General features: G+C 45.6%; 1 protein-coding gene across 11 annotated transcripts in view; it reads right to left on the bottom strand.

Annotated features, from left to right (window-relative positions):
• The window catches only part of adgrl1a (adhesion G protein-coupled receptor L1a), a 142,385-nt gene that overhangs the window by 21,941 nt on the left and 100,838 nt on the right, over nucleotides 1-19,606 (bottom strand). For 8 of the 11 annotated variants that reach the window (XM_044180809.1, XM_044180811.1, XM_044180812.1 and 5 more), the window contains 5 exons: nucleotides 17,283-17,496; nucleotides 16,001-16,110; nucleotides 9,625-9,639; nucleotides 1,650-1,857; nucleotides 1,165-1,429 (listed from right to left, as the gene is read on the bottom strand). In XM_044180809.1, the coding sequence (XP_044036744.1) occupies nucleotides 1,165-1,429; nucleotides 1,650-1,857; nucleotides 9,625-9,639; nucleotides 16,001-16,110; nucleotides 17,283-17,496 (812 nt within the window). Of the gene's footprint in view, nucleotides 1-1,164; nucleotides 1,430-1,649; nucleotides 1,858-9,624; nucleotides 9,640-10,678; nucleotides 10,806-16,000; nucleotides 16,111-17,282; nucleotides 17,497-19,606 lie in introns of those variants that run through there. The other 3 variants (XM_044180814.1, XM_044180816.1, XM_044180815.1) reach the window with 3 other exon arrangements.

Here is a 19,606-nt window from a genome sequence, read left to right as displayed (position 1 = left end):
ATCTATAAAGTGCCTTAAAGAAGAAATGATTTGATGTAGCATTTCCCATACTACTCATGTTTACACAGCAGCACAAATGGTACTTCTGAACAATAATGTAAAGATTTATAAGCACTTGTAAAACCATTTAAAAAGTAATTCAACCCTCAGTTTTGGAGAAGAGATATTTCTTTATGCAAAGCTGCTTCTGCTCAATATACCTTCAAACTGCATGCTGAGGCATAATCCATGTGTTTGTTGCACAAGTAAGAAAAATAATAAAACTATCAAACAATTCCTTGATGATAAAAATTATCACTTTCTTGTTTATTACTTTGTTGCTCCATTATTCTAAACTATAATAGCTCATGCAGGGTTTGATATTTTAGATGGATAGTTTAACTTATACAGTTTGAAAAACAATTTCCTGGTATGGTCAAAGATAGTGATAATAAATGGGACCCGTCTATGTGAAGTCATTTTCACGATTCGCATTTTTAATTTGGCATGTGTTTTACGTCAGATGCCCTTCCTGACACAACCCTCTGCATTTATCCAGACTTGGGACTGGCACAAGAAGATACTGGCTTGTGCCCCCTTGCGGTTGCATTGGGACCCGTCTATGTGAACAACACATTAATCCAAACTCTGTGTGGAAACTTGCTGCCTGATTGCAGGACCACCTGGTATTGAAATAGGAATGTTCCAAAGTTCACAGTGATGGATCATGTTAAGAGTTTGTCAAGTGAACAGGACAAAGTAATGTGACTTTGGATTACAGATGACAAACAGTATTATATGTTTAAAACATGTACAGTATGTACAGTATATGGTTCTAAACTATTGACACAGAAATGAGTAGACAACCTAACAATGCCAGATTTTTATGATTGTAAGTCATTCAATCATACAAGGTTTGAAGCCAGAAAGAAACCTTACTAGTGAGGATTAGTGTTTGGATATAATGTGATTTGAAATTAGGCCTAACCTTTTAAGATGATTTTTATGTGACTCTGTTTCTTGGCCTGTAACTCATTTGTCGGTGCACTTGTGTAATCTCAATAGTAAGTCATTCATGTGTGACATATGACCTTTGTCTGACTAGTCTGATGAGATTTAGATATAATCCCCTCCTGCATTTATAATCCACATCTTATCCCCTTCTGTGCAGCGCTGCTCTCCCACCTGGCTGACCACCAGTCGTCCATTGTTAGCCTCAGTGGCGTAGATCACCCAGAGGCCGTTCTCATCCACAGCCAGGTCAATGTCCGATTTCCCTCCCCAGCGGTAGGGCGAGGTGTCATGGTAATTGGCATTTGTGATAATGGCCTCGCCACTCTTGATGCGCGTCCGTAAGTCGTACTTGACTATATTTCGTGTTCGTTCTTTGTTGTAAAATACTGCACCATCATACACAACAAACCCCGTACCGTCAACTCTGTTGGGCAACCTGTTGAGAGAGAATCACATGAGTGGTGCAGAAATCCAGGAGAACAAGTCAATTCATCTACTCTGCATGACACAATCCTACAAGATGGCCTCACTGTGAGCAAGCTGACACCACAGTGGGATCATTCCGTTATCACCATCCATATCCACATCAAAAGCCAATAAATCAATACAACAGCAGATGCTATTTGATCATCCAGGACAGTGGGAGGCGCCCTCACTTGTAGGTGGTGGTGGCTCGGTTCTGTTTGAAGTCTTCCCAGGAGGCATACTCATACAGCATGTCGGTGCGATAGGGGGTCCAGGGCATGACGTACAGACGGTCTCCAGACTGCAGCGGATCCTTACACCACGCCCCTGCCTGGTGCTCTGCCTCCTGCAGAGAGCTGGCCGCCTGCACCCGCAGCAGAGTCCCCGGACACACAAAGACTGGCGCAGAGATGGTGCGTTGGAGCAGAGAGGAGGAGAAGAAGGCAAAAAGGAAGAGATAGAAAATGAAAACAAAGCATTGTAAAAAGTGAAAGATATCATGAAGATGGCAAGGGAGGGAGAGAGGATATGGGAAAAGGCCAAAGACCATGGAATATAGAACAGAAGAGAGACATGGAGGGGATGGAAGAGAGATGTGAGTAGATAAAAGTAAGTTGAGAATTGAAAAGGAGACAAAGAGTTGGAGAAGAATGGGAGAAAAGGGGGGAGTGAGTTGAGGTACAATATCAGATTTAAAATGAAGGAACACATAAAAGCTCATTTGTAGAACATCAGCATTGTGGTCAGAAAGCGTCTGGATATGATAAATGGGAGATTTCTGGGTGCTGCCGCGGCTTAGATGTAGTCTCTAATCTAATTTATCTTGGCCTACTTTTTATTTGATTGTGCATTTTCTATTTCAAAGACCTCTGCTTCTCTACTCTGCTACTAGGTGGTAAAACAGTAATTGTGGAGCTTGTTTTATTGGGACTTAAATTTGGCTCTCAGTCAAGAGTAAAGTCTCAAAGAAAAAAGCATCCTGGGGTAAAGATGTGAGGTTGGCCCGGCCTCCTCTTCCTCAGCAACTGCAACTCAGCTTCACACACCCACACACATACTGCACGCACAAATGCAGACACAAACAAAAGTCCCTATTCCAAACAGACAGATGCACACACAAAATTACATGGGAACCCTTACACACAATCCATATACCAAACAAGCACGCACACACACACACACACACACACACACACACACACACACAGAGGATGTCTACTTTAGGCAGGTGGAGGTCATCCTCTGGGGATTGGTGTAAATTGGCTGGCTGATGCTCTGTGTCCCTGCCTGACAGAGAGAGTGCCCTGGGACCACTAGGCATGTCAGGTGATCTATGAGAAAAGCTGCTGGCATCATCGCCACACTGACATCACAGGGGCACCGGCGACAGAGAGAGAGAGTTGGAGGCACTACAGGATAAAACAGCTGAGGAGTCCCCATGTCTCCTCTGCCAGCTTATTTATGTGGCTCTCTGGCTTGGGGTTGCGACAGAACCAGATACCTGCTGGTCACCTCACGATTGAACGCATCTCTGAACTAATTGGACGCTGCAGGGGCATTGGACACAGATGACATACAGCACACATGGATGCACAGACAGACACACACAAAAAATCATCCAAATACACACAAGGGTAGTACATGACATGCATGCACACACCAACACACATTCATACACTGTCACACAGTGACTGTTAGAGTGATGGATCAGTCTAGACTCAGACTGTCTTGTATATTGCATGCAGTCTGAAGCAGGAGGTGGAGATGGAGAAGTTATTTCAGGCTTTTGGAAATCCAGCTTTCTCTTTTTGCTGTGTGTCATGCTGTTGTTGATAGTGGCTGGTGATCTGTGGTGCTGGGCCACTTAGGAATTAGCCTGTTCTGTCTGAGGGGGTCCAACAGGGATTGAAACTGGCAGCCAAACAGGAATCTAATCAAGCTCAGGCATAAACAAACACTGTGAATACAGACTCTTCACAGGGAGGAGGCTTGTCATGCTTCATTGTCGAACCAAAATGCTCTCTCGAAAGCCTGAGGTGTTTGCTTTGCAAATATGAACGTGGGTGACTGAAATATGCAAAACAATGTTCAGAGCAATGGTTAAATCTGGCACTTTCAGACAGCTGAACAATTAATTTCTTAACTAACATCTATGCCAACGCTCCCTCACACCACAATCAAATGACATCTTTATCAATCCAGACTCCAAAGTTGTGCTCCAAAATATTTCAAATAAAGGCCGTAAAGGGCGAGGTATTAATGGAGCAGAATGCTATAGAGTGGGAAAAAACAAACAACCACTAAAAGTAGGACACTGCCTCAAAAGTACAATGCTACTGTAAATAGATAAATAAACAGCATGCAGAAAGCAATGCAGCAGCTCTGCATGTAGGTGACCCATAAACAAAGCCAGGAACACTCTGCCTGAAGGTAGAATAAAGGACAAAGAAACACAAACATGCAAGCCTCTTCTCTACTGTCACAAAAAGGATGACCAACCAGAAAAGTAAGTATTAATGTGCACGCTAGCATCCAATTCAACAACCACGATACAGTAAAACTGAGACACATTAAACAATACAGGCCAGAGCAAATCTGTAATGCCTCTATGGTACAATTTGCTTCATGGTCATCCAATAAAACACATCAATCTTACATACAAAAATGTACAAAATCGTACAGCAACAGGATGACTTAATGAGCAAATCAGAGCTAGTTTGCTGGTGTTATAAATTTGTACTGGTGTGACCCATCTAGCGTATTAACATTGCTCAACAGAAACTAAATAAATCATAACCTAACCATTCTAATGGTACTAGTTTTTGTATTTTCTGATACAGAGAAGGATACCAGCTTTAACTGTGCTTCACAATTTTAAGATCCTGTTAAACACACAGTATGACATTCATATCTATCATGTCCAGATATAAGCTCCTGATAGCACAATAATAAAAGTTAGGATTGGATCCAGAGCTTTGGAGGAGGATACTGTACTGAGTCGTGCCTGACTATAATATACAGGTAAAAGACAGGGAAATGCACTATAGCTATCATGGCTCCAAAATAGTTGTTGTCTGCAATACAATTTACTCTCACTACATTGTGCCCGCCCCCCAAGGTACTATGTGATTCTGTTCATTACTGCACCCAACCTTCCAACCCTGTCCTAAATTGGTAGCAGCCTGTACTCTATTGGGCTCATCATCACAATAACACTGCAGCGCATCATAGACTAACAGTCTGTCATCCTTTGCCTTCTTCCTCCATGTTCCTCTCTCTTTCCTCCTCTCTCATACGAACCCTGCCGGCTGCCGATCAGTGAGCCTCGGTTTATTCTAATGAACTGGTCAATGGGGGGCCCCGTGTCAAAGGGGCTCATCAGAGGCCTCCAGGCTGTACACACAGGCCATGAGGACACACACACACACACACACACACACACAGCTCACTCTGCCTCTCCTTCGCGCTGGCTCCCTCTCTCTCTCCTTCTAACTGTGAAGGGTGATTGTAGCAGTGGGAAGCCGGAGCAGCCAAACCCTAGCAGTAAAGTCTATAGTACAAGAGGCTATTATGACCATAGTATGAATGAGGTATTAGGCATTAGGCATTAAGCATTATGCGTAAATCTTGAGATTAGGCATTATCCTAGTCTGGCTAGGGCAGGTTAGCTGGAGTAAGAGCCATCTGGGATTAAGTGAGTTAGTTAGATTAATAGATTAATTCCTGTTTTGGTGCGGATGGAAATCTTGCAGTCATGATCATCCCAGTGAAGTCACCAGGCAGCGCAGACACAACACTTTTTTACCCTACAAACTAGCCAGATGGCTAATGAAACTTACCTTATCTGGGATTAAAACCCAGGCTGTAGCTATAATACTCTAGCATGCCAATTACTGCCACACACACAGGGAAATACTGCTGTACTAATTGACTATTTATCTCCATAATCCCTTTCCCAGGCACAGGTCAGCTGTTACTTGTCAATATGAGGCTGCAGTATAAAATGATAAAAGTGCCAGAACTTTCCTGAAAATGACACTAAATATCTCCCATTAGTGTCTAGCAGCAATTTGTGATCGACTGGTAACGCAATTAAAAGTGAGCGCTGACAGCTTTAGGCTAAATTTAGACTTTTCATTTTGGTTGTCTTCTGCAATCCATGGTGTTTTCATCTTTGATGTGACAGTGTCATGGTGATGGTTAATGCATGACTTTGATGATCTAAACACCCCCTGCCAATGGTTGGCAGCTGTTTCTAAAGTGGTGTCCTTGTGGTGTTTGCATTTTAGTTTTTTTGCTTTTAGCTACAGGGATCTGAGGGCTCTGCTGGCCCAAGTCTTTGCCTAGTCCACAGTCATGGCCTGCTCACAGGACTGACTGCTGAGAGCATGCTGCTCTAATTGAATCCCACACCTGTTACTGGCAGGTGCAGCATGTAGGCAGCAGGGGGCAGAATGGAGCATGGCATGGTACCCCGTGTCCATGCTGGACAGTTAATAGGTTTTAAGGGTTAACGTGTGTGCATGAGTGTGCAGTGAGTCTCCTGATGGTATGTTGATGTCCATTCATCAGCCCATTAGTGTGTGTAGTTGTGTCTTACTGTGTATTTGCATATGTGTGTGTGTGTGTGTGTGTGCATGCATGTGTGCAATTCAGAGAGATAGAGAGGCAGAAAGAGAGAAGAAAGCATGAAAAAGCATGTGAGCGTGTTCTGTGTGTGCAAACAAGAAGAGAGAGAGGAGTGGAGTAAGAGAGAGTAAATAGGTTATTTCCTGTGAAATGAGAATTGGGAGTGAATTAATCTGCTGAGGAGTGACATATAGTGACAGAGAGAAGAAGAGAAATAAGGAAGAAGGAGGGAGGAGCTCCCATAGTATTTCCGCTTCCTTTTAGACTACAAGGGAGTCAAGTCATGGGAGTAAAAACACAATACAGTACAAACAGCCGTGCACTGACATAGACACACAGACATACACCCTTAGGACACACACAGACTCTCAATGCACACAAGTGCACACTGCCCAGACAGTGGAAGAGGCAGGTGTCAAACTGGCACCTTTATCAACCCAAACATTCACCCCAGAGAATACCCTTCACTGAGACCAAAAGCTGGCAACAGCTAAAGATAGTGTCCATTGAAAGCGAAGTCTTATCTGCCTTGGAGTGAACTTGACACTGAGTGACAGGAAAGTTGGTCGGGACATGGATGCAGAGGCTACAGGCTGTGGATACAGTAGTCAACAGAGGGGCATACCCTATACTGACTGACAGAGGCTTGAGCAGCAGGGTAACAGTATGCCTGCATGGCTGTAATATTAGCCTAGCTTAGCCTTACACCACCCTGCACGTTCTTCTCTCTTCCCTTCTGCTCTGAATCAGACCTCCCAGAGGTGATGTCTCTCCATAAAAGGTCCTGAAACCAGAAGCTGTGATTTATATTCATGACCACCTGCCTCACTCACTCACCTCTCTGTTCTTTGGCTCTAACAATACATGACTTCTTAATGTACAGTCAATCCTCACACTCCTTCCTATCTCCCTGTGTCACTGAATAGGGTGCCTGCACTGCCTCAGTCACATGACTGTGGTTGTGTGTGGTGGGTCATTCCTAATGAGGCGATGCTGCCTGACTCATCGTCTCTATGGCGACCGCTCTCCCTCTCTTTCTCCATTTATACCATTCTTTGTGTTTTCCTGTCACACGATGCAGTGGTTTCTCACTCATTCCCTCTCACTTCTTCAAATCACAGGTAGAGAACTGTTTGTGTGAGTGATGGTTCTGTCCTTGTATGCTCCCCCACCCCGCCCTCCATGGAAATACCAGGATTGTTCACAGTAGTCTAACACTGCTTCCTTTTCTTGCCTCTTCTCCTTTAGAAGCAAACAGACTGGGGGTGAGAAAAATATGGTGGACACTTGTTTGGTCCTGTCAGCAGTGATAAAGGAAATACTGTAATGATGTGGGTAGTGTACTCTGCGAGACTGTCAGCGAAAAGGGTGAGAAAAGGAACAGAGGCAGTGATGGGAAGAAAGAGAGTTGGCTAATGCCAACATAGACTTAAAATAGCCTAACAGTAGGTAGGTTGACATTGAGTATTGAACATTCATTGAACAGGATCTCCTGCATGTGACATCATCATCGCGCTGTGCACGTCATCCCAATCCAAATCTGTCAATTAGCTGATCAATCAGTGAGGATTAATTTGACAGACACAGGCAAGACACAAGTCTAGAATGTTAATTCAGCCATAAACAGAGACAGGAAGTGTGTTTAGCAGCAGTGGATGGATGGATTAAGGTGGGTAAGGGCAGGAGTGCAGACAGAGGAAAGGGGTATTCATCTTAGTGTTAGTGGGAGGAAGAGTAGTAAATAAAAATAACTAGTTGGGTGAGGCAGAAGCGGCAGGAGGAGGAGGAGGAAGGTTTTGTAGCTGGTTTTTCCACCGCAAGCAGGGAGAGTGAGCTAAAATGGCTGCTTGCGGTGGGAGAAAAATGTGAGACAATGATCCATGTTAATGAAAAGCCATGGACACAACAACAGACAAAGGGGTCCATAAACCAGTTAATGGCAACCTCTATAGGAGTTAATTCCTCCAACATATGGATCCAGTCATGGGGAAATGGCTGAGGCTGAAGCAGATGTGAGTAGGGGGGTTCAGAGAGAGTTGAGGAGGGTGGGGACCTGAGAGAGGGACTTACGGCTCTTGGGGAAGCTGGCACTAATGGCTGTGACCTTGGGCATGGGTCAGGTCTACCTCTCCTCTTTAAGAAGCTAGTGATTGAGGTGCCTGGTCATGCTGATTGAGGCTCTTTAGGAGTGCTTTTGCTGAAGCCCTGCTGTATCTGAGGGGCCATTACAAGAAGCTGCAGCACTCCCTATGGGATATACACCACCCACCCCCATCCCCTGCCCTCTCTTCCCCCTCCGGCGCATGTTTGAACACATAAGGAACCAGGAGGGATTGACTGATGTGGATGGGTATAGGGGCGCACAAGTTCACAGTGCATGTGCAATAAAGAAAACAGAAATGTTGGTAGTGACAAACTGTAGAAAGAGAAGGAGAGAGGGAGAAGAAAGGAGGAGGTAGAAGAGATGCTCAAAAGAGCCTGCAGCTGCTTGTGATGGCCAGATGTGATCTGAGAGATAAACCAATCAGAGAAAGGCAAGAGAAAGAGAACAAGAGAAAGGGAGGGTGAGAAACACAGCAGAGAAAAATAAGCAGAGACAAGTACGGGGATAGTGAGAGAAAAGGAGTTAAATGGAAGTGTGATTAATTGAAAAAGGAAGAGAGACAGAATGAGAGAAGGACACTGAAGCACCTGGAAATGGGATACTGTAAAAATGATACTGAGAGCAACTTTGGCCAGATACTGTGTTATCTTAACACAATGTTTTGCTTCGAGATTACAGCAACAACAAACTTTGAATCAGTCCTGAGAAACTAAAAAAAAGAGGGGAAGAGATACAGTATGGAGAAAAGGAGCAGCTGAGTAATATAAAGAGAGAGGAGGGTTTTTTTTCTTAGATCTGGAGGGACAAATAAATCATAGTAGCCAAATGAGTGGATACTCAAATACTAGAGAAATGTAATGAGAAATGTAAATTGTCAGGTGTATGTGAGGCAACAGTGTGAAGAGGAAGATGGGGATGGAAAAAGAGGAGAATTTTGCCATCCATGAGGTGATATGAATGCATATTGTCTGTAAGTTTAGGCTGAGATGTGCTACTTCGTACAGGAAAGGAATGAAGTTAATCTCTCGTTTATCTCTCATAGATACTGGACTGACCTCCCATGATGCCTTTTTGTGTGTCTGTGTGAGTGGGTTGTGTGTGTGTGTATGTATGTGTGTATGTGTGTGTGTGTGTGTGTGTGTGTGTGTGTGTGTGTGTGTGTGTGTGTGTGTGTGTGTGTGTGCAGGTCATCAGAACCAAGGAGGAAATCTAGAAGGATTTTAGAGTTTTGGTTATAGTTCAAAGACAGATAGAAAGAGAAGGGCAGAGGAGGCGTTTTGAGATCGAGAAAGAAAAGGGAGGGATATCAACATCAAACATGACCACTACACAAGGTGCTGGGTTAGGAGGGGGTATGGGGGGAGGGGAGACAAGGGAGGAGGAGAAGGGAGGAAGGGGCGAGCTGTGGTTGTTATGTTCATTGTGGTCTTTACCTTTTTGATCCACTTCTATTCAAGCATCGGAAAAAGGAGAAAGAAGGAGATAGAAAGATAAAAGAGAAAGACAGTAAGGAAGAGAGAGAGAGGGAAAGTAAAAAGAACGAAAGAAAAACAGGTGCAGGAAAAAAGAGAAAATTGAGATTAAATAAAACGCTGTCCTTTCTCTCTCTTTTTTTAAACAAGTTATCTGTCTGTGTTATGGTTGGCTACTCAGAGAAAGGATGGCTCAAATGGAAAATGAGGAGGGGAAAATGGCCTGACCTGGGTTTAAATCCATTTCCATTTCATTTCAGCTTTATCAATAATCCCCCAACAACACAATCCACCCCCAACCACACACTCTCGACCCCACCTCCACCCCTCTTATTGCCACATCCCTCCCTCTCTCCCTCCCACTTTCCCTTACACCAAAAGTGCAGCTCCAGGAACCTGTTGGAGAGAGAAACTGAGGGAGATCATCTTTGTGCTGTAGTCCTCTTCAGCTGTGGAAGCAAATAAAGAGTGGGAAAAGTAAGAAAGAGATGGGAGGATGGTATATGGAAAGGTGGCGATGAGATGTCTCTATCTGTGGCTAGTTGTCTTCGGAGGGATTGTTAAATCCCTCTCTCCTCCTCTCTCTCCAAGTACATCCTGTGTTGACATTAGAACGGTCCCTTGATCTAAAGAAAGTGGTGCTTTTGGCTTTGCTCAATTTACAGAGTCAGGATGCTCGCTATAGAAGCCAGAAAAAACACTCAACCCATCGACCGTCCAATCAATGGGGAGCTGCCGGCTTGCCTGGCTGAGGCTGGTTCATCAAAGAAAAAGAGAACAAACAACAGGGGAAAGGGAGGGCTTGACAGAGTGGAATGCCTCAAAAACACAGAGAGAAACCAAGACGGTCGGGGGGGAGGGGAAGAAAAAAAGAGGGTAGAGACAAAAGAGAGATGAGAGAAATGTCTACATCACACACGAATCAATAGGTTGGTGTGTTAAGTCACACCAAGGCCTCAGCTGACACAAGCAGGTAAGGCGTGGCTCCCTTGACATACATGATGCTGTTTGGTACCTGCTTGTGTCGCCGCATCTGGGGAGGTCCGTGAGCAGCTGGAGACTTGAGGAGAAGCTAGCAAGGATCTCAGCTCCGCCTTTCACATTACAGCGCTGGCACACGCCTTTCCTCTGTGTTTGCTGAAGCACAAGTGGTGTGAAAGTGGATCGTCATGTCTCTCGGGAAGAGACGAGTCAAAAGGCACATGGCTGGTGGATCCCCACTGCGAGCGTGATTGTTGTGTATGTGTTGCGGGAAGTCTGATGTCCCCGGAGAGCCCTGTGAAATTGTCACGATACCTTGCAGGGTTGCCCGCAAGAAAAAGAAAAAAGGTGAGAGAGAGAGAGAGAGCAAGAGAGAGGGGGATGTAAAGAGACAAATAGCTAACAAAATAAAAAGGAAAAAGGGAGTGTTAGCAGCAGTAGCCTGATCTGTGTGGGGGATGGCTTTGCATCTTGGCAGTGGCACAGCAGAGGCAGCATCAGTATCAGCAGCAACACTGATCATTTATCATCTTGTGCCAAGATCAAACTGGACAAACAACCTCCATGAAGACCTGGGGAATGGTAGCCATTTTCAGCCTAGAGGGGTAAACATAGCCAAGCTATGAATGCAAGTCCTGTGACGCTGGGGGAGGGGGCAAGAAAGCATTACATCCCCGCCACCAACTGCGAGTGCAATCATTAGCTCCAAGGTTAGGGGAGGGAGAAACCGGCCAGAGAACATCCAGAGCTTTCATCCTCACTGAAACAACTGCAGGGGGGTGCATGGGGACACCAGAATTCAGCAGAGCTTGAACATATGGAGTTTTTCATAGAGGCATCTATCGACAGCAGAGCTTGTCCGTTTCATGCAAGTGTGAGGTTACAGTCCTCAAAAAATGGTATAGTAAATGCAATGTTATAAATGGACCACTGAAAATGATGTGTGTGATGCACAGCAGTGGCGTGTGTGAGAGAGAGAGAGAGAGAGAGAGAGAGAGAGAGAGAGAGAGAGAGGAAAGAAAACTTCTTCAATACTGCAGAAAGGGAGAAGAAGAACAGGGTAAGTGGAAGACTTCTGTTGACTCCATTTCTTCTGCTCTTGGTTGTCCTGAAAAATAGACACTAAGCACAGATACACACAAGATCATCACATGAAACTAAGGACACACACACACACACAGAAAAAAGAGACAAAAACTCATCAAACTGTCCTCACAGTGAGCAGGAGGTTAGTTTAAGGCCACCTTGGCTGTTTGTCTGATTCATTCAGCATTTCTCTTTCAGGGCCCTTTTGAGAAATAAGCCACTGCCCTCTCTCCCCTTAATCACTCTGCTCAGCGCTCTCTACAACCCTATCAATTACGCCCACACTAATGAGTACAGCTAGAAACACACACTCTCAAATACACACACACATACACTTTGTTGGAGTACTGCAGGACAACTTAGCCTCCTCTGTCTCTTTCACTGTGCTGAGAGATAGTGTGTCCTCTCCAGCTTCTTCCATCCTCTCCCCTCTCCATTTTCTCCTTCTCTAACATCCCTTTCCACGGCCTGAGCAAAGCCTCCTGCTTCTCATTCACCAAACATTTATGAGCCCCACGTTTAATGGTGCCCCTATACATATTAATAGAATTTCATTTTCAGCTATATCAAAGTGTTTCCTCTCCTCCCCTGGAAACTTGTCATATTACAATGCCATTATTCCTTCTACTGACAAACGCTTCCAAAGTCAAATATCATTTCCTGTGGCTTTGTGTCCAAAAAGTGATGTCTCATAATGAATAGGCAGTGCTGAATACATTTGTGGGGAAGAATCAATTGTATAAAGTGAAACAGTGGCAGAGCCACAAAATATGAATGTAAAAGTGGAGAATATGGAGTTACCTAAGAAGCTCTGCAGAATCTCTAATGTATAGCCTGAGTAGGTGCTTTTAAAGCCAGTTCTTCAACTACCTGCACTGTGCATATTAACAAGATAAATCACAGCTGATGAAATAGCAGAGGCACAACTACGTCTAATGGCTCTGGCATGGCTAGCATGGATGTCCCGAACAGAGAGCATTAGGAGTCAATAATGATGTAGCACTGTGTCCTGGAGGAGGAGGGGGAACAGGCAGAGTTCTCTCGCAGGGTAGATTTACTTTGACACAGTGTACATCTGTGTTAGACTGCAGTGTAGGGTTTCTACTGCAGTAAATACATGCTGCAGCTATGTGCATAGATCTGTGATGTCTTAATGGAATCCAGCAGTCTACAGCAGGCTGTGACAGTGCAAAATGAGAGTTCAGTCGAGCCATTTTGTCTTGCTCTGTTCCGGCTGGCAAAAACAATGTAATGTGGTGGGGAGGCCTCGCAGGGCTTTTTGGCTCGATGTGATATGATTTGACTTGTTGGCGGATGTTGTATTTTGCCAAGGCGATCCCATGCTCAGCAACACACCCACACGTTCCGGACACTTGTTTGAGCTCAGCCGACAGAGGTGTGTGTGTGTGTCAGCTCGGCTCTGGCTGTCACCTCGACGTTTCAGGTGACTGGTAACATGGCGCCTCTGTGACACACACATAGAGGACCCTGTCAGACGCAAACATCACACACAGCCATCAACATTGCTGCAAACCATCTCAGCTGCTATGACACACAACCTTTACATATCATCTCTCCATTATTCACCTTTTTGTCGAGACAACCGATGAAAAACATGCGTCAGCCTTGGATGATGCCACAGTACCCAGCGTTCCCAGCCAGACGTGAACGATGGGGCATTACCAGAGCGATTAGCATCAGCAAATTCAATTAATCTTGACAAATCTCTGCTGAGGCAGAACTGAAGAGAGCGACGCGCCCCCTCTCCTGGTAATTAAAAGTGGCCGAGTTGAGTGGCGTGTGGTGCGATGGTGACTAGGTTTTGGGATGAACAGTTTCAGCTCTGAGTCTGAATGTGTCAGGTTGTATTTACTCTGTCAAATGAGCAAAAACACGTAGAGCAGCCTGCAGTATGAGTTTTGTGCATAAGCGTGCATGCATACATCTTTCTATTTCTGGTGGGTGTGTGAGTGAGTGAGTGTAGCGTGGTCATGTTTCTCCAGCAGAGGAGAGTGGCAGAGGACAGGGGTAATTGGCTCTTCTTTGTCACCTCAGATAGTTGGGACTTTTCATCATAGAGGGATCAGCTTCCAATTTTCTAAGCTGTGCCATACTTCAGACGCAATCAACAAAGTTTTTTTCCCAAACACGGGGAGGAAAAATGCAAGTCAGCAGCTATTTAATCATCCCTTTGATTGCTTCGCGAAGAGAGAACAGGCTCCCTTGTGCAGTCAGAGGGAAATTGGCAAGGTTAAAATGCTTGAGGAGGAGAAGGCAGGTACAAATAAGCAATGCTACCATGACAATACAGGACACCAAGCTACAGCACAGATCTACCAGAGGACTAACAATCATATGCCTAGAGAGGGTCAATCTGACCGCAGCTAACAATTGAAAGACAGGTGAACAGAGGGCAGAGGAGACTCGAGAAGAACACTTGTTGCCACTAGGAAGGCTGTGAAAAAAATATTGACACCAGAGAATAATCCCCAATGGCAAGAAACCCAGCTAACTTCTTATCTCTGACTGTGGCTGCAACCTGACTCAACAAAGTCTCTCGAAAGGTAAACTGAGGGCACAAAAGCACTGAGCAGAGGAAGGGCAAAGACTGAAAGAGGTGCTTGGAAGTCCCTGAGTTTCTCCGAGCCTTTCTGTCAGAGCTGGATGGTTGGATATTTGAATATCTGTCCCACATGTAAAAGAAAAAAACAACAGAGACAGTGGAAGAGACAGAATAGAATGATAAGATACTGTGGCAGATTGATGGACAGAGAGTAAAAATAGAAGAATGAGAGAAATGTTGCGATGGATGAAGATTAAAGACCTTCAAGAGTAGATAGGGGGTGAAAGAGAGAAAAGCAGAAAAAAGAAAGAGTGGAGTTAAGAGACATGAAAAGCAGTGATATTGACTGTGAGAGATAATAAGCAAAGGGAGGACGAGTAAGAGACCTCAGAGAGAAGAGATGAGAAGAATGAAGGAGAAGCAGAGGAAGAAGAGCGTAAAGGAGGTTAGCTGCTTGGCGTTGACGGCTCACCACATCTGTGCCTAAAGGAAAAAACAGAGAATCAACCCATATCCCCACCCTGATCAATCATACAGCCCTTGCACCCCAAGAAGACCCATGTCTCCTAGTTTACCACCACCCCAACACCCTCAATTGTCCTTCCACCCCTTCCTGCATCCCAATTCTGCTTCTGCCTGGTGGAGGGGAGCGCCACTGCTCCTCCCCTCCAGCCAGGTGTTCCTGCACAGTGAGGGGATCAATGCTGAGAGTAATAACACATGAGAGGGAGGAGGGGAGACTGAGCGGAGATTTTCACATGAACGAGGATCAACACAACACCATATAATCCTTTCTGTGTCTGCTCCTTTGGCTGTGTGAGTGTGCTTATTTGTGTGTGTATGCTTGCTCAGAGGAGGAAGAGTCAGAGGAGGAGAGAAAGAGAGCAACTGTGTGTCCCCCTTTTGCGAGTGTGAGGTACACTTGTGTGTGTGTGTGTGTGTGTGTATGTGTGCGTGTGTGCAGGCATGTGTGTATGTCACACCTGCCACAGAGCTCTGAGCAGTGCCGTGAGGAAGTCAGCCGTTACCATGGGGACATTAAAGTGTGTGGCGCTCCAGGTCATGTGGTCTAAAATAAGCCCTTTGCTGTTCATGTTAACATTCCTATTGTGAGGTGCGGCATACACACAACGCCCCCTGCCTCCCGGTCTCACTGCGCCCAATTTTAATTTTTATTGGAAATCAGAGGGATAGCAAAGGTGTTTGGCACCAGATAAAGGTAGTGACATGCCCCTGGGTCAATCAGTGTGTGAGTGTAGGGCAGTGTTTGTTACACTGCTGTGATCGCCAATAAGGGCTGACCCCACATTTGTAGTGGGTGTGTGTGAAGTGCTCATCGGACCCTGTGTTTGTGGAGCACCTTCCCCCATGTGAAAATCCCTCTCAGCTACTGGTGCGTCGCTCTGTCGATGAAGAAAAAAGGTTTAGCGCTCTGTGTGAGTGTATGCGTGTGTGTGTCTGTGCACTGTAAATGTATGAGAGAGACAGAGAGAGAGAGAAAGTAGGTGAGGATGACTGTCTGGTGTTTTGTGTGTGTTGAAAAAAGCCAGAGAGAGCAAGTGTGCACGTGTGAGTGTGAGAATGTCATTTGTTGAGGGTTTTTGGGAGTTGAAGAGGGGGTAGGATGTTCAAGTGGGGGAGTAAAGGGAGGGATGTAAGGGGCAGTGAATGGGGTGGGGGGGGGGGTGACAGGGTCTCAGTACTCACTGTAGGGGACACATTCGTACTGGATCTCCAGGTACTTGTAGGTCCCTGGGCAGGGGTCTGGGAACACGTCTGACCCTGCAACCACCACACACTGGGTGCGGTTATTACACCTGAGAGGAGACAGACGGGAAAGGAAGGGAGAAAAGCGAGAGAAGGGAGGAAGTAAGTGATAGAAAAATGACGAGTACCATTGTAAGAAAGACAAAGAGGAGTGGGTACAAAAAAAAAAATCATCTTCAGGCTCTCAAAGACGGAGAGAACGGCAGGGAAGGGAGTAATTTCACACTAGACTAGATCATGTGACAGCTGCACCCGAAGGGAGGTTGGAAACAGAGAGGGAGGGAGAGGAAGGGAGGGGAAAAGGAGTGGGATGAAGGATAGAGAGAAGGAAGGTGGGAGAAAAGAGGCAGAGAGAGGGCGAGTGACGTAAGAGGCTGCTCTCCTGGGGGATTGTGAGTGGGAGCAATTAGAGGTGAGAGAACAGGGAAGGACGAGGGGGGCTAAGGCAAATACTCTAAACCACACGCACTGGGAAAACATTCATATGCACATAATACCTAGAACTAAACCGCATCTCTGCATGCCTTCTCACATATGCACACCCCGAGAAACACACACACGGAAGAAAAGATGCACATCCACATACACACGTATTCACTCATTCTCATCACATAATCCTTCTCTATCCAGCTTTTAGCATTTCTCCCCTGTGCTGTCTCTCACTCCCTTTATATCTCAAATCTATGCTGAACTCACTCTATCATCCTATCATTTCTAGCAGTCTCTTTCCTTCCTTTACCCCCTCAATTCTCTCCTACACCCTCTGCCACTTCCCTCCCTCCCTTGCTCTCTCCCCAAGCTAGCACCCTGTGCCTCCATTACATGCGTGATAGATAGCTAGGAGAGGGCTTCCATTGATCTAAGCTCAGAGGAAGCAGATGCTGAGCGCAAGCACAGTGAGCAGCTGTAGGAAGCCCTACAAACACTCTTGCAACAATCCAAAACATAAGCATTCACATACACACCGTCACGCACGTACACGCAACTAAATACACACACATATACCACCATACACATGCACGTCCTGCCAAGACGCAGTGGTGTTCTGCAAAGAACAAGGATGCTGACTTCAGTATTTCACACAAGATATCAACACCTCAGGAGGAAAAGCAGGAAATTCTGGACGAATTATGTTGTGGAATAGTATCTTGTTTCCTCGACCAATAACAGGCTCTGTCTCTTTACAAACACATACACAAGATCCAAACAGATCAATAGTTACCTCTGTGACATTATCTTGAAGGCGTCGGGCAGGTAGCACTGCACATTCTCCATCTGGAAGGGGTCTGCGTCACAGATCTTGTCATCGGTGCGACCATAGTTGGCCGTCTCAATCATGATGACATCACTTCCAGGGCAGCGCAGCTCGATCGGGTAGCCTTCACACGCCAGCTCTCGACGCATCAAGCCGAAGGGCATCATTGACCGGCTCAGAGCTGGAGTGGAAAGAGGGAGAGAGGTACAGTTATTGATAATTCAATGAACCTTAATACTTTTAGGAGGCACTTTATTATTCGACCACATTGTAAATATGATGTGTAGTATTTGACAAGAGCTGGCGGAATGAAAGTGGTTCCTATTGTCCTCATGTAAAACTCAAATTAGCTATTATCGACTCGCCTTCACTGAACAGTAATTTTTTCAGTACTGTTGATGCACAGCCTGGCAATCCCGTTTTCACATTGGAACATCACAGATCACATATTGGCAGGAAGGATTTGCAGCCGGACCAGCTTCTCCAATAAGATATTGCACTACTTGTGAAACAAACTGTGAGTATGAAATGTTAACAAACTCCTACACACAGCCAGGCAGCAGCTTATCATACTCATCCCCACACCAGAGTGCGTCCTTCCCAGCATCCTTTAGTCTATTCCACCTCAACAAGGTGTCAGAGCAGCACCTTAGGATTCACTCTGAATAAGAGAGAAAGTAATGGTAAAACAAGCAAAAAACCACTAACTGCTGCTAATCAGCCATCTGAGCGGTATGTCAATGTACTGCTGTGGCAAGCAGCGGAGCTCTGTGTGGAGAAGGGTCAGCAGGGACAGCAGGGTACTCAGGGTTAATCGCTGAGCCAGGCTGAGAGGCATGAAAGAGGGCTGCAAAGAGGCACTGAGAGATACACTCACTGTCTCTCCAGCTCTCTCCATAACTGCATACCTTTCCAACTGCCTCTAAATTCAGCCTCTCTCTCTCTCACACACACACACACACACACACACACACACACACACACACACACACACACACACACACACACACACACACAAATAACAAAATGGCTGCCGGCTTCCTTTACAGCCCAGGTGGAGGCAGGGGCAGATAAACAGAATTAGAAGTAGAGACAGAGTGAGTGATCTGGCAGTGAAGTTCTCTGTGGCATTTCTCTGTGCCAACACTCCTGCCAGTAACTGTAAGAGCTGCTGTCCATGGTCCTGAACTGACAAAACTTCTTTTGGGAAAATAGCATCCAAAGTGTTGGAGTTGCATCTGAGACTGGTAGGTGTGGAACTGTCCCCTTTCCTGAAGGAGTGGAGGGCTTTGACTGAGCTCTCCTCTGCATTGTCAGTAGGGAGGACATGGCACATATTAGACCGATGGAGACCATACTGTCAAATCTAAACAGACCAGTGTTAGCCCCATTTAAACAGGCTGAAATTTAGAAGTTCTTTATAAACTGAGGCTCTCACTACACAGCATTTCCCCCTGCTTGACAGGCTCAGCAGCAGACAAGGGCACTGAGTCAGCCCCTGACCCCCACTACTGTTAGTGCTGAAACCCACAGAGCGGGGCTGTTTTCCCTTTCTGACACTGAGCTAGCACTGCTTAGGTTTCAGCCGCTGTCCATTCAGGAGGAGTGCCTATCTGGGTCAATGTCAATGTCAGTCATCACAGACATGCTCTGCAGCGGTGAGCTACATGATTCACTGCCATCGGACTTGCTCATATTTCTAAATGACACCCATTTATGCAGTAGGGACTTGAGTTCAGTTGTGTAACTAACGCCATTAAGGCTGAATGACTAGCACAGACAGACTTCAAATCTTTTATGCCTCGCCAGCATGCAGTGCCAGTGCCAAATCACAAAGGCCTAGATGCAAAAGCGCATACTAATTAAAGCACACAGAGATGCAAACAGCAGGCGAGGCCAGACAAACAAATCCACACACAAATGTAAAAATCCACACAAGCAAATTAGCATATACGCAAATGTACTGGTCAGATGAATGTGCGCCTTCACAGTCAAGTACACACATACTTGCATGCGTGCATTCACACATACACACACAGAGTCCTGGTGTGGACAGTGGGATTACAATGCATAGTGTCAATGTGTGGCCTTGTTCTCTTAACTACCCTGTGGTGTAAGTACACAGCAGCGTACAGCTGGCCAGCGATTAGAACCACACAGTGAGCCAAGAGTAGAGTAAAACTGAAGGGGGCCACCAGGAGTGATCACACTCCACTTACACTGTGGACCAACACAACAGGAACATTAGCCCAAATCAGAGGGGGCAGACCACACATTAAACATACTTTACA

This window comes from Siniperca chuatsi, linkage group LG21 (genome assembly GCF_020085105.1).
Source record: "Siniperca chuatsi isolate FFG_IHB_CAS linkage group LG21, ASM2008510v1, whole genome shotgun sequence".
Lineage (NCBI taxonomy): Eukaryota > Metazoa > Chordata > Actinopteri > Centrarchiformes > Sinipercidae > Siniperca > Siniperca chuatsi.
This window is presented reverse-complemented; position numbering and strand designations above follow the sequence as displayed.